Source organism: Xenopus tropicalis, chromosome 5 (assembly GCF_000004195.4).
Source record: "Xenopus tropicalis strain Nigerian chromosome 5, UCB_Xtro_10.0, whole genome shotgun sequence".
Lineage (NCBI taxonomy): Eukaryota > Metazoa > Chordata > Amphibia > Anura > Pipidae > Xenopus > Xenopus tropicalis.
Window position 1 is genome coordinate 109,773,825 of NC_030681.2, and position 25,678 is coordinate 109,799,502.

The following is a 25,678-nucleotide window of genomic DNA, read 5'->3' on the forward strand; positions in this document are numbered from 1 at the left end:
AGCTTGCCGCTCAGCAGTGTGACGAACACTGTGTTTTTGAAAAACAGATTTCAATGCAGGGTACTGCTGGAGAATCTCTATTAACTGATGTATTTTGAAAAAAAAAAAAACATGATTTCCCATACTGACTAAAGCTTAGGAAACTGTCTTAAGAAAAGGCAACTAAACCATTAGGGTGATTAGTAGGCGCAATTTTTACAAAACTCAGTCATGGTGACTAATCGCTGCAATATTGCTGCCATAGGTTAATACACAAGTGTCTAATTGCATGTTGTTTGCAGTGCACTAATTAGTCGCTGCAACTTTTTAAAAAGATGCTGCAACCAATCGTCCTGTGTGTCTTCGCTCTTAGTTCCTAAAGATATTACCACAATGCTGAAATTACCTTTACACAAAGTATTCAATTGCATAGATATCTGTCGTTCAAACTGATTTATGAACTTCAGTATATACTGTATACATAAAGAGAGAATCTTTATACATCTATAGATGTTTGTAAATAGCTACACAATCCCACTTTCACTTTAAACACATTGAGAAATGTTTATTTATTAGGAAGAATTAGAAAGGAACTCATAAATAGTATGTAGAAAAACTATTTATATTGTGTTAACATGCTATGCAGTGCTTTATAGAATATAGTTCATCCTTTACTGTCCCTGTGGAGCTTGTGATCTTATGTCCTTATCACATTATGCACAAACTAGAGTCAATATTATTAGAAGCCAATTAACTTGCCTGCACTTTTTGGAGTCTGGGAAGAGATTGGAGTAGTCACAGGAAACACATGAGAACAGGTAACGCACAGGCTAAATTGATCTCAGGACCCATGCTTCCCCATGGTCAAGTACTTAATTGGGAGGGAGGATTTGAATAAACAGTATTCATCCTACCATTGCTATCAGGAGCTGAAGAGATGTATGTAAGTGAAAAATGGTACTGTTTTTAATTTTCATGGTTCTGTACCATATAGGTTAACAAATATGAAAAAAAGAGTATATATGTTTCACCAATGCAAGCTCAGTGTTTTGGCCCCATGTTAAGCATAGGTACATATTGCCATTGTATATGTAAGAAATCTCAGCACATGCACAGGTAGAGGTTTATTTTTTTCCCCTAATCATCTGACCCTATTATAATCATCATACTCTATATTTGTATTCCCCCAAAACCTTAATTCTGCTTTGATTCATTTTTCACCTATTGCACACCCTTTTGTTTGGTTATTGAAGCACTGTAGGGGAGCTGGTATAGATGTAACATATGTTATCTAGAACTTTATAAGGTTTAAACAGATGCTGCAATAGATGTTAATTTGACTGGCTAACTGCCATCTTCCTTGTAGACATCTGCAGACAGCCGCTACTTTTACCCTTGAGGGTGAAGACACACATAACTACTAACAGCAGCTACTTGTCATGGCTACAAAAATAGACAATGCTGATAATTTACTGATAATTGACTCTATGGGGCACATTTACCAATCCGAAAAGCGTCCGAATGCGTTTTTTTCGCAATGATCGGTATTTTGCGATTTTTTCGTAAATTGTCGCGACTTTTTCGTAGCGTTACGACTTGCGCGAATTGTCGCGACTTTTTCGTAGCCGTCGCGCCGAGTACGAAAGTTTCGGATTTATTCAAGCTTCAGTATCGTGACTTTCCTTGGGCCAGGTTGGAGCTGCAGAGTGCCATTGAGTCCTATGGGAGGCTTCCAAAATCATGCAAAGTCTGAAAGTTTTGCCCGTCGTGACAGCTACGAAAAAAATCGCAAAAATACGAAAAAGATGCAAAAGGTTTGTTTCCAATGCAAATTTTTCGGATTCGGATTCGTGGATTAGTAAATGTGCCCCTAAGTGTGGTGTAGCAGAGGCAATTCTCAGTATTGTCTATGGCAGGGTATTTTCTGATGATTGGAATTGGAATATTGATATTTGATGGGTATATTAACATCTGCCCTATATCATTAAGAGTTGAGTTGATAAGAATTGGGGTGGTAAATGCAGAAACATAGTTGGCTAAAATGACTTTAGTTAGTCCCTTAACCATTAACAACCAAATAATTTGATGGGAATATTTAATTATATAATTAAATATATTGTGATTAAATCTGTAGTTAAATCTGTAGCATTTATCCGTCCATATATTGGTTTAAAGAAACTAGTTTTTATAATTCAATACTTTTTTCCTGACAGAACAATCTAACAGTATGTTTAGCAGTCAAAACATGTTTGTTGCATCTTTTAACTGACAATTCTTTTGCTAATTTACAATATATTCCCATGATTGACAAAGATTGTAATTACTCTGCAGTGAATAGAAGAGAATTGTCAACTGTCAATTAGGTTTAACCTTAAGATTTAAAAAAAAGCACTTAATGGTTCCCTAATGCTTCATAATTGTATCAAAAAGTGTCTGGTAATGATTTTAACAATCAGTTATTTTGATATTTTAGGACAATATATTTAAATCTCTTGCTTTTAAAAGTTTGTACGAGTACTGTGACTATAATGTAGGCAGATATGAGAAAGATTTTGCCCATATGAAGAGAACACAAGTTATTACAAGTTAGCTTGTGATTTAAGCATTTTGTTTTACATTACAACATTCTAATCACATTTGTTTTGGAGGGATATAAAGCATAGTGATATCACTTAAAAATATATAACCCCTCACAGAGCACAATTATTTCCAATAACTATTGTTCCATTTGTAAGTTCATTTGTGTGAGAAATCACAGCAGGTTTGCAGTTTTTGCATTACAAAATTCATATTTTATGGTCTAGGTTGCCCTGCTTTGCCAGCTTTTTTAATTTTATAATGATATATTCCCTCCGCAGTATTAGCTAATGGTATGAGGATAGAAGAATGTGAGAATCCAATTAATCCTAACCCTACATCAATTCTTGCTGTTAGGAGGCACAGTTAAGTGATACAGGAATGTAAGAAGGAGGTTTGTAGGGTTATCATACTTAATCTTAGATACACTAATGAAACAGAATTTATTAATGCATATAGTATACACAATGCACACTGCTCACCATTCACTTTAACCAGTCAAAGGGGTCAAAATTAGTATTTAACCTGTGTTGGTTTCACTGATGAAGCCAGACACAGTTTGAGAAATTTGCAGCAAGGCCCAGTCAACACTGTACAGCTGATAGAAAGACTTCCTAGCTGAAGATTAAATATAAGGCCCCCTAGAACCTTATTTCCACTTGTCCTCCATAGTAGTGATGCACACACCTGCAGTGTTTTGTTCCCCCCAACAATTTGTTTGTAGCTCTGCTCTAGCATATACATTACCCTTGCTTTGGTAGAGAAGCCCCTTTCCGCTATGCTACAACTGTTCTTAAAAGAAACATGCTACTGTGTTGCCAATTTCTTCCAAACTGAGCAAAGTGCATAATCACAATGTTTTTTTCCCATAATATAGCATTTTTTCCCCCAAAAAATTCTGGTGTCACTTTAAACTCAAACAGGTAATTCTCTTTATACAATAGTGCTGCCTCTACTGCAACTGCATCTGATTTGCCAAAATGGACACAACTGCGGTGTTCTTTATGTTTTCTGCCTGAAGTCATTTCTATTGTTTAGAATGTGAGTGACATGTGCACCTTATTCTTTCAGGGCAAATGTTCTGCGCATATTGATGCACAGTGCTAATGTAGCCCTGGAGCTACCACCAGGAGGTGGAGGTAGCACCAGGATTTTCCTACAGCAATATGTGCAGCAGTGCTCAAATGTGAATGGAAGGCAAAGACTGAGTGGAAGTGCAAACTGTTCATTTTGACTTAAGTACCTTTACTGAAAGTGCTTTAATGCAGAACTGACTGGAAGAAAATTGCGGGGAACGCAACTGCACTAGGAAACTGCACTTGCAGATGTAAATGAGTCTTAGTGATCAGTGAAAAGGTGTAAAGTGCATAAATTGTTAACTTGATAAGCGTCGATAAGCGTTATGGGTAAGGCCGATAAGCATTATCGCATGCTTTTTGGGTTAAAATTGACGCATCATCGCATGCGTTAAGTCGCATATAGCGTGCGTTAAATAGCGTGCAACCGAATGCGTTAATTTTTAACGCATTGTGTTAATTCTTGCACAGAAATAATACTAACGCATGATTCACAAACACAGTTCATGAGCTTTTGGCAAGACAATATGGACTTTGTGATTTATTCAAGTCTGTGTTGGCCCTAGAGTGATGCAGCCTCCAGGGAAATGAAAGTAATGGTGTGTATGGCTAATATGGCTTGCGTTTTTTTTCGCACAAGGTGACAATTTGTGCCCGCTGCGTTAATTAGCGTGCGTTGCATCAAATACCGTGAAAAACCGCGTCTTAAATAACGCAAACAGCATCGCATCTAAATTAACGCAAATATTCTTTTAGTGAATCGTGCGTTAAGTGGCGAAAAATAAGACGCAATAAAATTTTTAACTCATGCTATAAATAGCACTCGTTTTATCGCACTTTAGTCAATCAACCCTAGTGTGTTTAGAAAACACAGCTGTCTTTCCTAAAAATTTGATTTTTTTTAATATTTGAGGTGTGTGAAGTGGCCTGCTGAGGGATTCCAAGTGCAGATAGGGTTAATATGCCCTCTCAGTTGGCTATAAAGGGATGTGCTGCCACACCTGGGGGTCACTCAGAGTGGAAGGTCTCTCCGAGCAGGGCACAGAGCAGGAAGGCTGCCTACCAGTGTTAGGAACTCCCAGATGGGCTAGGGGTGCTGCCTACTACTGCATGGAGCAGAGTGAGCCTTTGACTAGTGTATGAAAGCCACAATGTCAAGACCTAGTGAGAAGCCAGAGTGTGCCAGAGGCTGATGAGCTGGTATCCCAGGAGGGGAGAGACAGCAGGGCTGAATGAGAAACCCAAGTGTTCATGGGTGTGAGAGTCACTCTTTATGCGTGAAATTGGGGATGATAAGAAACCCCAAAAAGGTTCCAGAGTGTGAGAATTACCCTAAGAGCACAGAGTGGGGACACATTTTAAATATATTTTGTTGAAATTCTACAGAACTGCGTTCCTGTGATGTTTAAGTTGGGAAGAGTTTGCCTGACTCTTCCCATCTTCTTCATCTGCTTACCTGCCTACCATAGCTAATTCCCCCAAAAAATTATTTATACAGGCAAACAGCATGTCACACTGTATAGAAGCTCCAAAAACACTTGCAACCTCTCATGCACTGCAACTCTAATAGATGCATAGTTTGTTTCTGTTTAAACTGACTAGGATTTTCTCATTTAAATACATTACATCTGTTAAGAGAAACTTGGAGAAGAAAGATGTAAGGAGATGAGAACTTTTTCTTCAAAAATGATGTGCAGTTAACTAACATAAATTAGTTACAGTTTATGAACAATGGTAGCTTTCTCAATTAAAAAAATAGTTATTTTTCCCTGCTTGCATTAGGCACCAAATAAATATATAAAATAAAGCAAATATCTATATAGCTGAAAAGGTTATTTAAACTTTTAAACAGAGTATACGTCTAACTGACTTACTGTTTCTACTGTACAGATCAATACAGTTCAACAGAAGCAGAGCAAAATGAACCCCTCTATTGTGAAAATTGTGGCACATCTGCCATAGAAAAGTAGCCCTACAGAAATGTATGTACATTTTTTTAAATATAAATTATTTGATGACAGTATCTATTTAGAAGGATAAAAATTGTCAGGTTAAATAGATCAAGGGTTTAGGCGGTTTTAATGTTTTGATGGAGAATAAAGGACTTTGAACAATAATAATCTGGTGTGGGAGCCTTCTACAACAAAAAAGTGTGGATTTCTTCCCTGGCTATGGGTTTGGGGCTTTTGCACCTGGACCATTATTGATGTTGGGTGAGTTACTGCCTTGTTAAGTTGCTATTGTGGATTGGGAAGTTTCTGTCTACTCTTTCATTTGCGCAGGACTCGGGGCATGGTCACCCGAGTCATGTTATTTATGAGGTGAGCTTCAGTAAAGTCTAATACAGCATCTGAGTTATAGAATTGTGGAACATATGTTTCTTGGCTGAGCCGTGCACTTTTTTAAATAGATCAAGGGAACATAATAAGTTAAGGTAGCACTGAAAAATAATACTTCTATTGCAAAAATGATTAATATCACAGGTTGTGGGGTGTCATTTTGTTAATGTAATTGCACCATGCTGGAGTCATAAATTAAACTAGTTTGATGCTGACATAACTTCTGCACTCATTTAGAGTGAAAACAAAAGACAAATTGTCAGGTTGTTTTGATCTTCCACTCCTCAATCATTTATTTCTCTGTAAATGTTAGAATGGCAACTTGTGTTTGACAGCAAAACCTCTTTCTTGCAAGAAAAGATATTTCATGCCATTAAACTCCATTATATAGGAAATGAAGAATTATAGAACGTAACAGTGGAAGGAACTGCTTGGAAGAACAAAAGTAAGAAAATAGATCCACTTAAAGGCTGACAAATTGACTGTAGAGTGAGTACACGAAAACTGTCAGGCCAACGACTCTTGTATAAATGCCCTGTTTGTTCTTTCATATTTGTCCTAGAGTTTCACAGTTTAAGATCTTTTATTTATAGTGTCTAGTTTTAGTTACTGTATTGCTACCTGCACCACAGGTACAATGTAGCCCCTGTATCCCCCTAGTGTTATTTGTTATCATTTAATCCAGACTAGTATAAATGAGTGTTGAATAAGCTACATTTCATCATAGATAAAGATAAAAACTTTCTTTCCCCCAAATAATCTTTCTTTTATAACTAAATACACAGACCAAGGTCATTCATTTCCAAAACACAAAGCTTTTTGAGAGTTTGAGAGTGGTTAAATAAATCAAGTTCAACAAATTACTCAGCAGTAAATTACCCTTCCTTCCTGTGACTGTAAGAACAAGAGAGGGCTAGAGTGATCTGCTGCTCTGAACTAGAGTAATAAATTCACAGTACACACAGTCACTTGTCAGACTGTGAAAAGTGCAGGCCACAAGCTCCACAGGTCCTCAAAGGACCTTCATATCAAGAGGCTTGCTGTTTCATTTACTTGTTCTAATATATCAAATATAACAAAATACTTAATATTTAATTCTATTCTTCTGAATAGCCAAGGTCAGTCAAAACTTGTAGAAGTTAAATTTTTGTTTTTAGTGCTTAGAGATTACTATGGCATTAAGGGTAAATATTAAAAAAAAAAATGCCCAGGGGACAGCACAGTCATCCTAGATGATCCAAATACATTAAAACCGAACATGGTCATTGAGCTTGTGGACTTTCCATCTAAATATAAAAGATCAATCGCTAATAATATATATTATAGAAATATATAACAATAACACATATTCATCAATAGACATTAATATTAACATTTGTAGTGCTTATTGTATTTTTTTGGGCCATTCACAAAACGTCTTTAGTAAAAATGTGGTTGTGGGGCTAAGTGATTAATAAAGTAGAAACTAAAGTAGCAATAACATTTTTAAGAACTTGCTGTGCTCACTAAGCACTTTGTCCAAGTTTTCATTGAGTTCTGTGTGTCAATACCATCATCATTGCTTCATGATTATCATTATTATGATGGTGGCCATGTTCTCAAGGTAACACAGAGTAAAAAGGTCATAGTCATTAATCTTCCCTGGTACTGGCCATAATTTCGTATTTCCTTTTACTGACCTTCATTCCCACCTGTTAAGAAAAGGTGAGTGTGGGACAGTAAGGCTAGACAGTGAGTGTAGGACAATAAGGCTAGATCCTTTACCTCTAGTACCTCTAGGTTGTCTGCTCTATAACCCAGTTGATTATGACATTGAAAAACACTGCAGATATTACATACCCCTGTCTGACATCAGTTCTTATTTCAAAATGTTGTGTTATGCCACAAGCTCTCAGGATGCACCAGTATGAATGCTACCAAATACCTTCTCTAAGTTAACAAAGTTGATATAAAGCTTCCTTTGCCATTCCATTCACAGATCTATGATGTTAAGACTAAATGCACCCATTTCACTTTGCAGAATATACTATAGCTTGCTCTTTTCTCAGCTTTTAAAGCACTACCTCAGATATATGCTTTATGATAGCTAATGTAATCTCCTCTATTTCTGGTGGTGCCTTGTCTGTGGGAGATCTATTTAAGATTTCCTTAAAGTGTTCCATTTTACTCTTTCAGTTGTAATATGGCATCCTGGTTGCTTTTGACTGGAGCAACTGATGTTGGTTATTTCTTTCCAAATGTAAGTTTGAAGATTTAATTTTGTGTACATCAACTTGTTCACGCTTACTAGCGGCCTCTTGTGCTTTCCCACAAGTCTCTTTTTGTATCATTGTGTACTATAATGTTCTTGTGTTAGATTTACTTGTAGTCTGACTAACTGCATTATTCAGCTTCAGCTTCAAGGCTTATCTAATTTCCATCACCTTTCATTTCTTTCTGTTGTGATCCACTTTTTGTTTTTTACCCTAAACATTCCTTGTTGCTTTAGGTTTAGTACTTTGTTCAATTTCCTACTGATGTCATAAGTCTGGCATGGCCTTATCTCAAGGTCCTGAAGTGTCTTGAACCTATGCTTTAGCTAAAGAATATAAATGTGTTCTTTACTTTAGAGTCACAGCATTCAAGTGCCTTTTTGTACTTATTTTCTGTTGAGTTCTCTTCAGTTTCAATTTCACACAAACAGATACAAGGTAATGGTACCATTACAGTTTTAACTTCAATTTTAGAAAAATGGTCAAACATAAATAATAGAAAGCAACTGAAAAAAAGTCTATTTATGGTGTTATCTGAAAATAACTGAACTGAAAAAGTGTTTAGAAGGTGAACATGAAATGATCAATCTGGTTTCTGTCTCCCATTGAAAGAACGCCATGTCTGCTTGTGGATATCAAGATGTAGGAACAAGAAACCTCCCATATCCTATATCAAAGCTGTTCAAGGTGCAGAATACAGAAAGCCTCTTTCCGTTTCCATTCATTGCTATAACCATTTCCCTATGAGTTTATCATACTAGATGTTACTCATCCCAGCCTTTGCATTCATGTCTCCCATGACAATCATAACATCATGCTGTGTGTTCTCCACTTACTGTAAACTTCTATCATTCATGCAAATATTTAAAAAAATAAAGACAGGGTTGTCAGCTCTAACCTAAACTCCCCAGACCTGGAGGATTGGTGCATCACTTTAAGACTGGTCTCTAGCCTTTGACCTGTCTGGCAAGAGTGGCCCTACCAGAAGCAAAATCTCCAATAATTATATCTCTGGGTCGCAAAGACACTCAAGTTCCTCAGCCTCAACTAGGTAGTGATCTATCTGAAGGGAAGTTCTGGGCATGCTCCACACCAAAGGCTAGAGGATAGCCACAGAGCCAGACCAGGAGTGATGTCAGAATAGCTGAAGAAACTGATAATAATTAGGCTACTAAATGAAGATTTTAACACAATAAATTGTAAGTAATAAAAAGAGCCCCTTAATGGTAATTGAGCCTTCCTTATTCTTAAAAGACAAGTTAGAAGCAGAGGAAAAACTGATTGCAGTGCACATATATTTCTGTTATTTACTTTTTTTGTAACATTTTCCCAAGTATTAGCCAGTTACTGTTTAGAGACCAGAATCAGTTTTTTTTTTACTGTACATGGTAATAGGCAACTGTGCAGTTTTTTCTCCATAATATAGAAAAACAAGAACAGTAACATAAAACATATTCACTGAATCCCCCCTTTCTTTTCTGACTCTTTGTAGAATACTTTCTGACATCTCTGACAATAAAGAAAAGCAAAAGGAAATTCTTAATAGGTCTCTAATAGCTTCTTTATGACTCACAGAAAAATATGTTCTTCCATTAGGTAAAACTAAGTGCAGTTCTAAAGTACTTAAGCATGAAAATCTATGTTTCAACAAAGAAAGCATAATAGCTAATCATTTTCATTGAGGATTACCTTCAACATTCTTTTGAATTTCTAATGCTACGTCCAGTGCATTAAAGGGTAATACGGGTTCACTTGCTACTTGTAGAATCACTTCTGAGGTTAACTGGAATAGAAATAAAAAGTACAATGTTTACTGAAATTTAGTGCTTAATGCAATGAAAAGTAACAGTACATACCAATATACAATATTCTTCCAAAAGCATTTTTTGAAAATTTGGTTGGAAGTTTCAATTTTTAAAGGTCTGTGTATCAAGGAACTAAATAATATTTCATCAAATATACATATTTTACTTGGGGCATTTTCAGGCAATATTTTGCTATGCTGGAGACATGACATTATATCACAATCTTGTGTGCCAAACATAGAAATGAGAAGTTAATGGGTTCATTTAACGTTGAAATGATTTTCGCAGACAAATTATGGAAAGACTGCTTATATCTGTATATCTACTATTTCTTCTATTTTGCCCAAAGTTCTTCATCCTTCTGAATAAAATATTATGGCTGCCCATGAATTAAAAAAAGATTGTTACAATTTGCCTAGAACAGCTCCCATTGACTTTTACATGACCTTGCCAGTTTTTAGATGTTAGAAGTTTTGTATAAGTGTTTTTCATGGTTTTGAGGCGTAATAAATGATGAAAATTTGGTTGGGTTTTTTTTACACAAAGAAACAAGTTTAAGTCTAATCAGCAGATAAAGAAGAATAAGTGGAGGTGGCATATTACTAGTGTTAGTATTATTGAATTAGAGCTGCTGGGGCAAGTAAGGCATGCCGAGATAGTTCAACAACACGAAATATTGACAATTTTTGATTGTCGTATTTAAAAAGCTCTTAAGGACAATTGCAATGCTAATACAAATATGCAATGATATTTGCACATTAAATATAGCATTCTTGCCCAGATTTATAAATTTAAATATTCACTGAGCTAATTTGATCTCAGTAATCTATGCTAAGAGCCCCAGAGATGTACAACTTTGTTTGGGAACCCCACTATATACTGTACATGTAAGCCTTTTGAGGGAAAGGCAATAAAAGTAGTGATGAGCGAATCTGTCCCGTTTCGCCGAAAATTTTGTGAAACTTTGAAAAGATTCACGAAACAGCAAAAAAAATTGTGAAACACGAAAATTACGCATGTCAAACATATTTATTGCATGCAACAAAAATTATTTTCAAGCACAACTTTTTTGTCGCACAGCCAATTATACCATAACATATTTTTGCACCTGTTTTGTAAAACAGTCCGCCAGTGGCAAAATGTGGAAATTAAATTTCTGGAGAAAAATTTTGCTCATAACCAAATAAAAGTCATAAACAGAAAAAAAGTTGCACAAATAATTAAAATTTGCATTTCGCAATGTATATTTTTACAGCTAGACAGTTATTGCATTGCAAGTTTTGATTTGCAATTTTTGTTTCACTGGCTGAAGTGTTTGCTAAACAATTTCCTTGTTTGCAAAAGCTATACAGATATGGGACCTAAGAAGGCTTAGGACCTCAGATTTTATAGACAAGGTCTTTCCGTAATTTGGATCACCATACCTTATCTGCTAAAAAATCATTTAAAGGACTAGGAAACAAATCCTTTCAACAATTCACTATATAGATTGTCACCCCTTTATCTACTAGATCGCTATGTTTTCTTTAAGTAATACTACTTCTATCACTCTCTGCACTGTTCAACCCTCCTTTGGGGAATTCCCCCCAAATTTACTTAGGCAATGTCATGGTCGAGTTTAACTAACAGTGCATGTGTGAACCTCCCCACACGCTGACCTTGCACATAACATATTGTGCGCTGTTCTAGATAATAAAACATCAGGACTGCAGTGCAAAATGACAGAAGAAAGACACTGATCAGTGCAGAACATCAATGAACACTATTCTGTTGTGATCAATGTCCATAGTCAAGGTCTGAGCATATGTTACCATAGCAACTGCTGTAAGCAGTTGTAATCAGTTGACGTCTTAGAGAGGATGGGCTAAGCTGGGGTAATGTATGCAAGTGATCCTGCTCGATATTGGGGAAGCGTGCACACCAAGAAGATCGTGTGTACATGCACCTTCTGGGAATGCTATGATGTGTCTTGCATCAGAAGCGATCTGTTATGGAGGGGGGATCTGTTATGGAGGTCTTTCCAACGGACACGAGGGCACCCACTCCGTTTAGAAGAAGGGAGGCTCCGTTTAAATATTCGGAAATAATTTTTTACTGTGAGAGCTGTGAAGTTGTGGAATTCCCTCCCCGAATCAGTCGTACTGGCTGATACATTATATAACTTTAAGAAGGGGCTGGATGGATTCTTAGCAAGTGAGGGAATACAGGGGTTATGGGAGATAGCTCTTAGTACAAGTGAGGGAATACAGGGGTAGGGGAGATAGCTCTCAGTACAAGTGAGGGAATACATGGTTATGGGAGATAGCTCTCAGTACAAGTGAGGGAATACAGGGGTAGGGGAGATAGCTCTTAGTACAAGTGAGGGAATACAGGGTTATGGGAGATAGCTCTCAGTACAAGTGAGGGAATACAGGGGTTATGGGAGATAGCTCTCAGTACAAGTGAGGGAATACATGGTTATGGGAGATAGCTCTCAGTACAAGTGAGGGAATACAGGGGTAGGGGAGATAGCTCTCAGTACAAGTGAGGGAATACAGGGGTATGGGAGATAGCTCTTAGTACAAGTGAGGGAATACAGGGGTTATGGGAGATAGCTCTCAGTACAAGTGAGGGAATACAGGGGTATGGGAGATAGCTCTCAGTACAAGTGAGGGAATACAGGGGTAGGGGAGATAGCTCTCAGTACAAGTGAGGGAATACATGGTTATGGGAGATAGCTCTCAGTACAAGTGAGGGAATACAGGGGTAGGGGAGATAGCTCTTAGTACAAGTGAGGGAATACAGGGTTATGGGAGATAGCTCTCAGTACAAGTGAGGGAATACAGGGGTTATGGGAGATAGCTCTCAGTACAAGTGAGGGAATACATGGTTATGGGAGATAGCTCTCAGTACAAGTGAGGGAATACAGGGGTAGGGGAGATAGCTCTCAGTACAAGTGAGGGAATACAGGGGTATGGGAGATAGCTCTTAGTACAAGTGAGGGAATACAGGGGTTATGGGAGATAGCTCTCAGTACAAGTGAGGGAATACAGGGGTAGGGGAGATAGCTCTTAGTACAAGTGAGGGAATACAGGGGTATGGGAGATAGCTCTTAGTACAAGTGAGGGAATACAGGGGTATGGGAGATAGCTCTTAGTACAAGTGAGGGAATACAGGTTTATGGGAGATAGCTCTCAGTACAAGTGAGGGAATACAGGGGTAGGGGAGATAGCTCTCAGTACAAGTGAGGGAATACAGGGGTATGGGAGATAGCTCTCAGTACAAGTGAGGGAATACAGGGGTAGGGGAGATAGCTCTCAGTACAAGTGAGGGAATACAGGGTTATGGGAGATAGCTCTTAGTACAAGTGAGGGAATACAGGGTTATGGGAGATAGCTCTCAGTACAAGTTGATCCAGGGACTGGTCCGACTGCCATCTTGGAGTCAGGAAGGAATTGTTTCCCCTCTGCGGCAAATTAGAGAGGCTTCAGATGGGGTTCAACTATTATGGTTGAACGTGATGGACGTATGTCTTTTTTCAACCCAATTTAATATGTAAAAATATGTAATATGTAATAATAAGCAGTTATGGGGAAAATAAGGATTAAATACATTATATAAACCCAACTGGACTGTTTTGCCTCCAATCATGATTTATTATATATTCGTTAGGTTCAAGTACAAGGTACTGTTTTATTATTACAAAGACAAAGGAATACAGTTATACAAATCTGAATTATTTGATTAAAATGGAGTTTATGAGAGATGGTCTACTTGCAATTCGGAGCTTTCTAGATAACACATGCATATACATAAAGGCATACATTTTTGCATTGGAAATATTTTCCCCCCATTTATAGCTTATAAGAATTCTTTTGTTACTTACTAAAATAAAGCACATCTTTAAGAAACCTGGATCTTTAGCCACTTTACTCACTCTATTAAAACAACATTTTTACTGCTGTTTAATTATCTTACACTACCTAAAATTAAGTATCTTTCTTATTGAGCATTTAATTGGCATTCAGGACATTTCACTAAGCAACTTAATTAAACTACTAAAGACAGATTAAAACAATGTTTTACAGCAGTAACCTCAAGATTTTGGTGAGTTGTGTTTATTCAGTAGATTACAGATCCATGAATTGTTTTTTGCAAAGTTTGGTTTATCAAATAAATCGTATTTATTGCAGGTCCCTTATTGCGACTGGTTTGGCTTATAGATAAGCAGAAATCCATTATGCAGGGGGATTATCTGTGCACTGGTATTGCAATTATCTACCTCTTAAGAACCAAACATGGAGTAGCTTCACCTCTCTGTTTAGCTCGAGAAATGTTCAAGTGCATAAAGAAAATAAAACAACTTTGACAAGAGCCTTATTAAATCTGACTAATTCTAGGGGAAGCTAAGGACAAAGTTAAAAGTGTAAAAAAAAGTTGCTGAATAAAGTGAGGAATTGTTGAAGTTCAAGCAGGACCTTTTACTTTTCACAGTTTTCACTCCCCACAGTCTCCTTTACTGTTTTGTGTCACTAACCAACTCAGTACCTCTCCCTGATGTCTACAGAGTTAATGCTGGAGTGGGGCTATGCTCCACCTGGACACATCAGGGGTTGGGACTGAGTTGGCAATGGACATACAGGAGAGCTGTTGGGGAAGCAGGAGAGCAAAATAAAATTGCTCAGAGTATATAAAGGCTTAGCAGCACTCTCCTGGTAAATGTATAAAGTGCTAGTATCCCATGATGTGATACAGCCATTTACAGATGAAAGCCTCCCTGGGTCAAAGCAGTTATCTCCATCTTCATTCAGGAACAAAGCATCGATTTAGGATAGTCAAGTGCCTGTTTATTATGGGAAAAATACATGTATGTGTGGGTGTCTGTGTGTCAGTGTGTATATGGCCACTGCCAAGCTTTTTCAAAAGCATCTTCATAAATATTTTATTCTCATGACAACTGGATCATCATACTGCACATAAGGAATACTTTACACAGCTTTTACTAAAGTTTAAAAAGAACAAAAAAAAAAAAAAAACGATTAATGGTGGTTCTATATTTTATGACAATTTGACATAAATCACACATTTCAGGAGGATCAGTCATATTGCTTCAAAAAGATTCTGCCTTGATGACAGAGCACTGAAAAGAAATGCTGAAGAAATGTGAAACTTGGAAGACTGCTACGTGGCAAAGAATCATTAAATAAAATGGTGCTGTGAGCAATGCGCTTGAATTGACTGGCAGGTAATGCTGGATTCAGACTCCAAACTGCACCTTGAGACAATAACATCTAGGACTTTGCTAATGATAAGCTACTTACCAAAGTGAAATCTAACAGCAATGACCAGAAGCGTGATTGCAAGGAATCAATGCACACAGTAAAAAAAGAAACAAAAATATGGAAATAAAAATGGAAATTAATGTTAATAAAAAAGGACTGTTTAAAAAAATGATTTGAAAAGATTCTTTGTATCATACTTACAGTGCAGTTTGCATTTGTTAAAAGGATAATTATAGGGTTTATTAAAGCCGAGGCAATGTGAGTTAACCCAAAGCAATCAATCACTTAGAGGAATGACTACAGCATTGATTTAAGTGGAGTGACTAATAATGCTGCAGAAACATACATCAAACCCATGTAATGTAGTTAGACAGAAAAGCCTACTGATTTCTTATTTATAGCCTTATTTTTGATATTCTTTCCCTAGATTGAAACATTAAGTATACACATTCAATAAAGTATTTCTCCTCAAAAATATCAATCATATGGAATTTCCAACATAATGTGGATATATATAGATACAGTATACTGTAGATATAGATAAAGGTCAGTTAACCCCTCTGTAACTACAAATATTTTTAACTGTATTTACATTATTCATTATAATCTACAGTACTTGTATTAGCTTTCTTTCTTTGTTGTATGTTCTGCACAATCCTACCCTCTAGTCATCATTCCCCTCCCTTCCCTCTGCTGTCTCCCTTCCTATTGTGGTTTCCTTTTATTTTTGATATCACACCAGTGTCTGGTTCCCTTTACTGCCTTCCCCTTCATTCTCCACTACCTGCTGTTCCATTTTGTTCACTCCCCTCCATTACCCTACCTTTGATATGGCCAACCATAATTGTCAGCCATATTGGATAGAGCCACAGGCTACATTGTGTAGCCAGGTAGCTAAGAATCTAGGATAGTAAGAAATAGTATATCAGCAGTATATCAGCAGCATTTATCTAACAGGTCAAAGGAACTGTTTAAGTAGAGGTTGCTGCTAGGACATATCCTGTTCAAGTGTAGTGATCTTTTAACCCTGCAAATCTAAATTCAAATTGTTCAAATATTTCAAACATATTTTTTAAATTCAAATTTCTGTCAAATGTTTTCCATTCTGTTAATTGGTTGCCTGTTTTAGTAAATCCCCCAATGTATTTCTAGTTTTCAGTCTTTTTTTTTTACATCACTGCTAAGGTTTGGTGGTCCTGTAACTAGGAATGGGCTTATTCAGACTTGTACACGCCTTCATAATTTTGCCATGCAGTCTGTTCCACAGTCTTTCTGTTGCGCCAAAAAAAAAAATGTCCATTATTATGTATGTATGTATGTATGTATGTATGCATGCACATACATACATTTTTATTTATATAGTGCTACTTATGTACACAGCGATGTACAGCAGAACTATAAATTAATACAACAAACAGGTCATTACAATAATAAATACATACAAAGTAAAGTAATAATACAGATACATAAGGAGTACAGTTGAATTAAAGATTCCACAGAGCTAAGTGACAAGAGACCAGTGGATGGAGATCCCTGTTCCAAAAAGCTTACAATCTGCATGCCCCTTATCTTCCACATCCACCAATGGGATAGAAACTCTGCCCTTTCTATCTAAGGAGCTGTTTTGCGCTATGTTTAAAAGAAATTGGCAACATAGGTTGTAGCATAGAGGAAGGGAGCTTCTCTAGCAATGTATGGCACTGTATATGCTATTTCAGAGCTAAAATGTCTTAACCACAATATAATTTCATCTTTCATGTGACTCCAATGAATTTTTGTGAATTCTTTGCCAAGCCAAATGCAGCAAGTTCCCTCATTACTACTTAAAACTATATTCTATAACTGCCCATCAATACAGTTGCATAATTTGTGGCATGGACATTAGTTTTGCATATTGGAATATATAAAGTTCCTGATTATTACATTCTGATGCTAATTGCATTGGGTTCAGAGCTGCATGTAATAAGAATCTGAATAAATTACTAATCAGCCTTGTATTGTGACATTTACTGTATATATACATTATTTTGTCATTCCCTAAGCTTAGTAACTGACAGCAGCAAAGAGCATTTGCAGTGAATCAGCAGAAAAGGAGATGAGGAGCAAACAGTAAAATTGAAGCTGTTCTATGTTTGGTCCTTGTGATGTAGGCAGTGATGTAACTACTCTGCGCCAGGGCCCCCCTGCAAAAAAATCTTCGGATGCGCCAGGGCAGAGTAGTCCCCGGCTCACATTCCCCACCCGCACTGTTGTTTCCCCTGCGTCGGGTCCCTACGTTGCTTATAAATTTCCGCTACCCATCCCGTCTCCTATCTAAGATCTTACAGGAAGTGGTGATTTACAAGCAATGATAGAGGAAGCAGACCATATGGTCTGGGGGCCCCCCTATCTCCCCCCTACCCCACGACTGCAGGGTCTCCTCTATTGTTACACCACTGGAGGTAGGTAATTAGATTACCAGTATACAAACCTCTCCCTTCACCTTTGCTGTGACTGTTTTGTTATCAGGAATCCATTATCACGGGGAATTTCTGTGCATCTAATGCTTTTACCTTACAATGAAAAAATATGGAGGAACTTCAGTTTCTCTGTTTGTCTTGATTAGATTCTTTTGTAATTAAACAGGCAAAAAATGTTCTGCACGAGACCTTTTCATTGCACTCATGTTAAAGAAGAGGTTGTTGAACAAGAGGTTTAATTAATACAATTATCTGCATGAATACTGGGGTCAAGGCTGACGTCATTCTGTCTCTCTCAAAGGACACCACTGTCCCTTGTATTGTGCTTGCAGGTGCTTCATGCATCACCCTCACTTTAATAGCTATTATATCAACAATATCCCTGTTTTCATTCATGTTTTACATTGCATTCTGTTCCTTTTTGCTTGCTTATTGTTTTCATATGACCTCTTTCTTTCATATAAAAAAATGTGAATTTATGTTTATATACTTGCTGGTGAATGTCATTCATCCTGTTTTACAGTGCTGCAACAGTGTTTCTTTTAATAAAATCCTTAGGCTAATATTATTTCTACTTAGAATCAAGTGGATTAAAGCAAGAAAGACCTTCCTGATTCCGAAATGTCATTAAATAGGTTTCTAGATCTACTGTAATATGCATATCAAAAAGGCATTTTCCAGTTTTGAAAAAGTCATAAAACCATTTTTTAAACTATCCAGCATATGTCTTGGTGCAAAGATTAAAGATGAATAAGTGTATTGTACCTTTAAAACCTATATAAAGTGAATAACTTATTTTCATAGAGATGTAGCCATTGCCCTTAATAATTCAAATGCACCTACTGTATATATTGAAATGAAGCACAAATCTATATTGCAGTCAGGCATAAATTGAATTATCTTCTCTTATCATACATTCACACATCTGTCGAACCAAAGCATTTATCTACAATGTTGTTACACATATTGGATTCATATTTCTTATTCCCATTCTTACATTCTCTCTTACAGCCTATAGGGGGTTAAGTAATAAAAGGCACTAAGTTTGTATAAACAACAATATATGTGTGTGTGTAAATTTAATTGCATTACATACATAAAATATACATATTTAAATATATAGACACACTTTTTCAACCAGCACAGTAACTACTTGATACTATATTTATGAATGATTACAGCTGTCAAATAAAAACTGAAGAAGCCCATGACTGTCTCTGAAGTTGAAACTTCAATCCACATTGGATTTGACTCTTATCATTTTTTATATTAGACAAAATAGATATTGTTCGTAAAATTCTGAAATGTCAATAAATGATGGGCCTACTGTATCATGATGAAAGAAAGACACCATGACTGCATTATATTATACTCTTGGTGGAAAGTAAAATGAATCTCATATTAGCTATCATATGATTTAAAGTACAGCTTTCTTGCAGGACAATGTAATTAATTTGTAGTGCACATGAAATGTCACAGTTAATACTGTTCTAAATGCCTCACTTACTAGTCATTATTATAAATCTTCCTCTTGAATAAAGAAATTAATTTATAAAAAAAAGAATTACTGCAGTGCGTCAAAGTTCTATTAATTGCTAATCTCCCGTGTAGTAAACTAAACAGTATTTATGGGCACATTTACATTCCATATTTAAATGTTTCTCTGCACTAAAATGAATTAACAAAACTGCAAAGTGGTTGTTATTTAGAGTCATCACAAAGCTATAGCCCCGCATAATCAAGCCTCTTCATGGAAAGCAACACAGCCTTAATGAAGTAATACAAAGTAAAAGTCTGCTCTCAGCATTTAAAACTGTTACCTTGTTTTTGCTGTTTAGAACGATATTGCTTTTGTAATTAATAATTGATTTTCCTGGATTAAAAAAAAGCAGCTGTCACCAATAAAAACTACTTGTTCTGAGTCAATATAAACATATAATGCTTGTTCTTTCCCCCTCTTTAAACTTTTTACATTGGTAGGTAATGCAGAAAGCAGTGCAAACAATGCTCAGCCTAAGTTTAGCATAATAATGACAAATTTTCTGTTTGTGCATACATATAATTTATCACTTGCTCACACCCAGCCACCAGTCTGCACACTTGTCCCCATATGTAATAAAAGGTACTAAGTTTGTCCATTAGCAGTAACCCATAGCAACCATCAAGATGTTTGCTTTTAAACATGGGAAAATTATACTCCCAGAATGAATACTTTAACAACAGATAGTTGGTATAATATTAAATAGCCTATTAAGCAATCTTACCAGCCTGGAATATGTATATTTCAGTAAATATTGTCCTTTTTCATTTTTTACCTCATGCCACCATTTTGTCATGGACAGTGTGTTCCCTCAGAGATCACCTGACCAGAAATAGACAATAGAATGCCGCAATAGTTGGATGGGAATTATATACTGTAGGTACCTGTGTTCTTGTTTATTAATCAGATCAGTATTAAGGGCTTTATCCAATAAAGTTATTAAATAGTTTAGTGACCCAAAGTTTACAAACAAACTGAGACCTTAAGATGGCCATATATCGGTCCCTTATCGGCCCATGTATAGGCACTAACGACAGGCCTGCCGGACTAACATTTAGCCTAAAATCAGCCAGATCTCAATCGGGCAGGTTTTATTTTTCATCGGATCAGGGTCCTCACCAAGCGTGTATGGCCACCGTTATAAGGTAGACCTATTGTCTCTGGAATAATTACCTGACTGAAAACATTAGCAAATATGTTTACACTTTTCTTTCCCCAGGATAACATCATCCATCATGCATAAAATAAACAAAAGGTGTTTTTGTAAAGGTAAACATTATGACAATGATTATGATTTTTTATCGCTTTACACCGATATATCAGAGGTACAATATACAGGTAATCAAATGTTGAATAAGTACACAGTGAAGACTGTAAACTTGTTAATAAGACTAATATTTTTGTGTTGACACACAATTATTTTTTATTTAACAACCAAGTACTACCACCAAATCCTAGAACAGTAATGGGCAGTGCCTGTGCCCTGAGCTACACCATTTTATTTTTGGGGTGGTAGAAAGAGACAGTAGCCCTAAACCCATATATCTCCATGTCCAGGTTGTGCAACTACCCCCTGTTTGTTCTATTCATTTATTCTTCTGCCTTACAGCACTGCGCACCTAAGTAAAGATATATCAATAAAAATATACATACATACATGTCAAAATAAAGTTACTGCCTATGCTCCTTTATCTATGTTTCCTATTATGTTTCCTATCTCTTTGAGTTGTAAACTATTAAATTGACAAATACAAAAAAGTGTTTCTTAAAAAGATGAAAAGGCAGAGAAAAAAGGCTAAGATAAGAGAAACAATAACAGACTGATGACCCAGACAGAGAGGGTCATCATAACATAAGATTACAGTGAGAGAAATAATTGCCCATACACAAATGATGACCATAAGATAGAAGAGGTCCTGTACTGTGGCCTTTTGCTGTAAACTTATTGTGCATTATGAGCTTATGAGCAGGATATTTTTTAAAACACATCTATAGTAGCTAGAATATTTGGCTAATCAGAATAAACAGGCTATATTTAATCATAGCATAAACCACACAGACAGCATTCCATAAAATACTAAGACTTCAGAAGCATTTAAAATTGTTAATTAATTAGGATATCTATTATGGCAATATTTCATACTCATGTGGCAGATGTATCTCTGATAGTCTTTTGGCAGGCACTGCTGTGGGCAAATAGAGTGACAGGTGCATTCACTCTGCTAGATCTTTGGAAAACAGTAACCAAGAGACAAACCTAGATGTCTATTATCCAAATAGCTTGAATCCCTTGATAGCCTGAGAAGTAGGTGAGGGGTATTCAGTACATGACAGATGTAAATGATTCCACACTTAACTGCTTAATCTGCTTTTGCACTTTGTATAAAATGGAATGCATTTCATTTTTTTAAAGCTATGTTTGTGAGTTGTCAGAGAAGCATTGAGGCTGAACAATGAATGATGATGGATGGATGTCTAAAATCATCACTTTTTTCAGAAAGTGGGATGGTGATGATTTTTAGACAAATTCATCTTTACAAACAATTCTATATATATATACAGGTATGGAATCTGTTATATGGAATGCTTGGGACCTGGGGTCTTCCAGATATGATATGGTATGATATATAATTATACTTCTAAGCCAGATTGTGAAGCAGAATAATTGTCAGCAGATTACTTTGGTGATTAACATACAAAAAGGTTTAATGGCACAAATTTACATTTAAAAAAAATAAAGTTTACAATTCAGTGGTGGCTTCTGAATTAAAGAATTATGGTAATGACACACCAGGAGATTGGTTGCCCAGTCCCACAATAAATCTCCTCTACTGTGGGTTACCAACCCCCTTCAGATGCTTTTCCACTGGCTAAAATGCCCATCGCCGGTGGGAACCAAAAATGTGTGGAGTGGCTACTTTGTGAAGTTGCCCCATGAGGAGAGTACCCTCCCCACCGGCAACTGGCATATGCATTCTGTTAGTATTATTTCTTAGTTATAATGCCTGTATAAGTTACTGCTGCAGCAAGGCTTATAATCTAAGATCCTTATAAAATTCATACAATGCACATACACATAGTAGTTATTTTTTATCAGAAGCCAATTAACTACCTGTAGGAGTACTCAGTGGAAACCCACAGGGAGAACCATTTGCAGATAGTGCCTAGGATCGAATCCTACTCAGGACCTCCAGTGATAAAGGCAGTTATGCAAACTACTGACCCACCCAACATTTCTTACTTTATATTAATGATAAAGACAAGGAAACAGCAGTGGTAACTTAATAGTTAAAAAATTAAAAATCCTTTGTTCAAAGGTAAGGGCTAATATAAAATTTATTTTACAAAATGCAATAAAGGCACAAAGTTAGTTCCATGTCTAGTAACACAAAATAGTCAGGTAGCATTTACTGTTCCTTCGTCTGAAGATAAAGATCTGATTGGTTGCTATTAGTTACTACACATGGTGCTAGCTTTGTACTTTTATTACATTTAACTTTTATTACATAAACTTGTCCTTTAAATGGAGGAAATGAGTCAAAATTATTAGTCTTATTTACAGAAGTTGCTCATATTTCAGGGAATATTCATCAATGAGCAAATATTGATTTTATTTGCTTCACTTGGTTTTGCTTCACATTCATCCAATAAATTCATTTAAGGTCTTTATAGGTGACAATGGTGAACTATTTAATTTTATGTAACCTCTAAACTTTCTAGTAAATGAAAATAATATACATTTAACTGATGAAATGCTAAACAGCAAAAAAGGAGCAGATCATGTAATAATTATTGTGAGAGTAGTTCTGGTAACATTCCCAGACTCCCCAATATTCAGTATAAGTGAGTGGGGTGTGATACAAGGTTAGAATTATTAAAAATAATGCCTTGCTGTCTCTTGGGACCTATTACCCCTCGTTGTTATGAGTGTCAACAAATTACAGGGTCCAATTTACAGCTTCCAAAATCCTTTTACTAGACGGTCAGGGAACAAATTAAAAAAAACAAAAGTAGATGTTTTAATTAATGTCAGCTTTTAATTCAAACTAATTAAATAATTCAGTTTAATCATATGTCTGAAATTTGAAGTTAACAAACTCTGTTAAACAGAAATCATTGAAATGCATAAAGGTTTTATTGATTCTGTTCCACATATTATAAGAAACAGCATATCAATCACCATAGATACATCTGACAGTGGTTTTATTGACAAAATAAACAGACATGCAAGGTGATAACTTCACTGACATGAATTAAAAGCAGTAACCAACTCTTACATCAGCCCTGCTCAATATAATGTGAATTATAGCTGAATGTTAGTACAAGCTGCTGTATTAAAAATGTCATTAATGTCCAAAGCATAGGCTTCAATCCAATAGAAATGTAAATATTTGAATTTGAAGCCATTGTTTTTAGAGATGAGCGAATCTGTTCCGTTTTGCTTTGCCGAAAAATTCGCGAATCTTTCAAAAGATCTGTGAAACGGCGAAAATGTTGTGCGGCAAAAAAAATTGTCGTCCGGCTATTATTTTGTCGCACGACTATTCTTTTGTCCTCCGTGGCTATTATTTAGTTGCGCGGCTATTCTTTTGACGCCTGCGACTATTCTTTTTTGACGCCGGCGACAATTTTTGGACGTGCGGCGAATTTTTCCGCTGTGAATTTTTTCATCCATTTCGCGAAACAATCCGCCAATGGCGAAACGAGGAAATTAGCCGCGAATCCATGCCTGGCGAAACATTTCACCCATCACTAATTCTTTTTTCTTTCTTAAATAACATAACACAAGTTATTTCTTTTAAGTGTTTATTAAACTTATAGTATAATTAACAGAAGAGAGTTCCAAGGACAAAACCTTAAATGACTCCCTTCATCTCCTTTCTGCCAAATACGGGATAGATGTCTTAAAATTTGACATCCTGAAATGTTACAGTATAATCAATATTATCTTTAGGTAATACAACAATTAATGTATCCATGATTACTCATATAAAATTGTGATTGCAATAGCTATTAGGCATCATATTATAAAAAACATAAAAACAGTTGAGGCAGTTCTTAAAAAAATATAAAGGTGAAAAAATATTCTCTGTTGATACCAAATCTGAGCAAATCTTATAGATCAGGCCACCCAAGGTCTTGTTTCAATCAGGCTGCCCTCAAACTGTTCAGAGATCTTCTGTGTGGTCCAATTAAAATCTGACCAAGCCCAAATCATTTCATTTAAGTTGATATGTGACCTGAATGAATAAGCAGCCACTGTATAGTCTCCTTCAGTTAAAAAACAAGGTTTCATGCAAGCAAAGCATTTTAACTCAGAACAGATCTACCAGTGACTTAGTTTAGTTAAGAAAAGATTATTTGCCCTAAAACAATTAAAGGTAAACCACAACAACATGGCAATGGGTTGGCATTCTAGACCACATTCACTCCAATGAAAGCAAAAGAGTAGGTTAGCAAACAGTGAACAAGTGTCCAATCAGAAAGGCAAGTTGCCTAGAGCAGGGGTCCCCAACCTTTCTTACTCGTGAGCCACAGTCAAATGTAAAAAGACTTGGAGAGCAACACAAGCTCCATAAAATTTCATGGAGGTGCCAAATAAGGGCTAAGATTGGCTATTACGTAGCCTCTATGCACACTATCAGCTTACAGGAGGCTTATTTGGTAGTAAATCTTGTTTGTATTCAACCAAAACTTGCCCCCAAGTCAGGAATTCAAAAATAACTACCTGGTTTGGGGGCATTGAGAGCAACATCAATATGCTCAAGAGCCACTGGTTGGGGATCACTGGCCTAGAGTCATGTGAGGCACATGGGCACATTACATAAACCCAACTGAGAAAATCAAGATAATCAAGACAGGTTAAAACCAATGGATATTATATAATTTGCCATTACTTTTCTTTTAGTTACAAAAGGGCATTACATTTCCATGTCCAGTGTCATATTTCTTTCTTTTCATAATGATTGTTAGAGGCTATCCAGTCATATATGCCATAGCAAACATCTTTGCCTTAAAAAAAAAAACCTACATCAGGGCAATTGCTTAGCACAATTTAATTTTCATCAGTTTTTATTTATATTAATTTACAGATGCTGAGGTTTTTTTGGGTTATATTGGGCGTCTAAGGTTGACCTTTTGTGTTTTAACTTCCTCCATTTTTTACAACTTACAACAACAGTTTTCTGTACTCTTCTACAAGGTCCCTTGAGAGTGTGGTTTTGTGAAAGGGAAAATCATTTTGAGACCAAAGAATTAAGGTTCATGTCATCTACTACTTGGTGGTATCCTAAGGGACTAGCTAACCCTCAATCTAGATGGTAGTGTTTTGCAATAACTCCACCTTGCTATTCACTTCTGCTTGTTCCAACCACTATTTTATTTATCAAA

General features: G+C 36.3%; 1 protein-coding gene across 1 annotated transcript in view; it reads right to left on the minus strand.

Annotated features, from left to right (window-relative positions):
- Positions 1–25,678, minus strand: part of naaladl2 (N-acetylated alpha-linked acidic dipeptidase-like 2) — a 322,123-nt gene that overhangs the window by 17,720 nt on the left and 278,725 nt on the right. The window contains exon 13 of the mRNA XM_031902480.1: positions 9,913–10,006. Coding sequence (XP_031758340.1) covers positions 9,913–10,006 — 94 coding nt within the window. The remainder of the gene's footprint in view (positions 1–9,912; positions 10,007–25,678) is intronic.